The sequence below is a fragment of the Manacus vitellinus genome, unplaced genomic scaffold (genome assembly GCF_001715985.3).
Source record: "Manacus vitellinus isolate BGI_N305 unplaced genomic scaffold, ASM171598v3 scaffold_62_pilon, whole genome shotgun sequence".
Taxonomy (NCBI): domain Eukaryota; kingdom Metazoa; phylum Chordata; class Aves; order Passeriformes; family Pipridae; genus Manacus; species Manacus vitellinus.
The window spans coordinates 1,120,604-1,122,096 of NW_021940704.1; the positions used below are offsets into that span (position 1 = coordinate 1,120,604).

The 1,493-nt window shown below is 55.7% G+C and overlaps 1 protein-coding gene across 1 annotated transcript in view; it reads right to left on the reverse strand.

Moving 5' to 3' along the window:
* Positions 1–1,493, reverse strand: part of ZNF185 (zinc finger protein 185 with LIM domain) — a 29,828-nt gene that overhangs the window by 4,601 nt on the left and 23,734 nt on the right. Inside the window, exon 24 of the mRNA XM_029963752.1 lies at positions 150–218. Within this exon, the coding sequence (XP_029819612.1) occupies positions 150–218 (69 nt within the window). The remainder of the gene's footprint in view (positions 1–149; positions 219–1,493) is intronic.

The window sequence follows — 1,493 nt, forward strand, 5'->3', positions numbered from 1 at the left end:
GAGTGTGTGACACGGGGGTGACACGAGTGTGTGACACGGGGGTGACACGAGTGTGTGACACGGGGGGGACACGAGTGTGTGACACGGGGGGGACACACGAGTGTGTGACACGGGGGGGACACACGAGTGTCCCCGGCCGCTCCTCGTACCTTCCGTAGCGTGGGGAGGCTGGAAAGCCGCCGGTGTTCACGTACTCCTTCACAAAGAGGATCCCTCTCCTGAGGAACCAGAACGGGAAGCATTTGCATGAGAAAAGAGTGGAGCTAATGAGAGACCACGCGTGTGTGTGTGCCGGGCCACGGGACGGGATGCTGCTGTCCCGGGATAAATCCCGGAGAGCGGGCACTGTTGCTAAAGAACACCTAATACGCTCCTCTAATTACCCCACCAAAACAAATCAAGTTAATTAGGAAGAATGGGATGCATAATGTAACCCTTTCATCCGGTTATCCGCCGGTTTTGCAGGGATAAATCCTCCCCAGCTCGTGTCAGGATTACGCACACAATGAGCGCGGAGAGAGCTGGCGGTTCTGCCCGCGGGCACCAAACCCGGCTGGCACAGCGCTGCTTCCCGGCGCTGCTCCGCCTCTGGAATGTCCCCAGGGTTTTCAGCCAGCGCTGGTTTGTCTGGGGATGGTTTTGCCCCCTTTGCATATTCATATCCCCGCCTCTCCCCGCTCCCGGTTTCAGAATTCCATGCCCCCTGTGCGTGCATCTGTGCCCAGGCTGAGCTCTGCCCTGTGCCCCCAGCTCTGCCCTGTGCCCCCCGCTCTGCCTGCAACCACGACACGAACTCATCAGGCTCTTTCTCCGCGGGGCATTTTCACTGCTGCGGAAAAGCTACAATTAATCCTCTCTCCTTACACGGGCAAACTAAGCCCTGGCACAGCTGAGGAAAGAAAAGCTCTTCTTGGTATTTTTTTAACTGAGAAAAAACACTTTCTGTGTCACAGAAACGTGAATCCCAGAATGGTTTGGGTTGGAAGGGCCCTTAAAGATCATCTAAAAGGACCTTAAAGCTCATCTGGTTCCACCCCATGGGCAGGGACACCTTCCACCAGCCCAAGTTGCTCCAAGCCCCATCCAACCTGGCCTTGGACACTTCCAGGGATGGGGCAGCCACAGCTTCTCTGGGAAATCCATTCCAGCACCTCACCACCCTCCCAGGGAAGAATTCCTTCCTTAAGACACTCTCATCTCTGATTCTAATGTGGAATATTGATGGGGAGCTGGGTCTGAGCTACTGAATAACTTTAGATAGGATCCCAGGATTGTTAAGGTTGGAAAAGATCCCCAAGTCCAACCATCAGCCCAGCAGCACCACCATGGTCACCACTAACCCATGCGCCCAGGGGCCACATCCACAAGTTTTCTGAACACTTCCAAGGGATGGGGACTCCACCCCTGCCCTGGGCAGCTGGGCCAGGGCTGGACAACCCTGTCCATGATGAAATTTTTCCAGTATCCCACCTAACCCTCCCCTGGCACAGCTG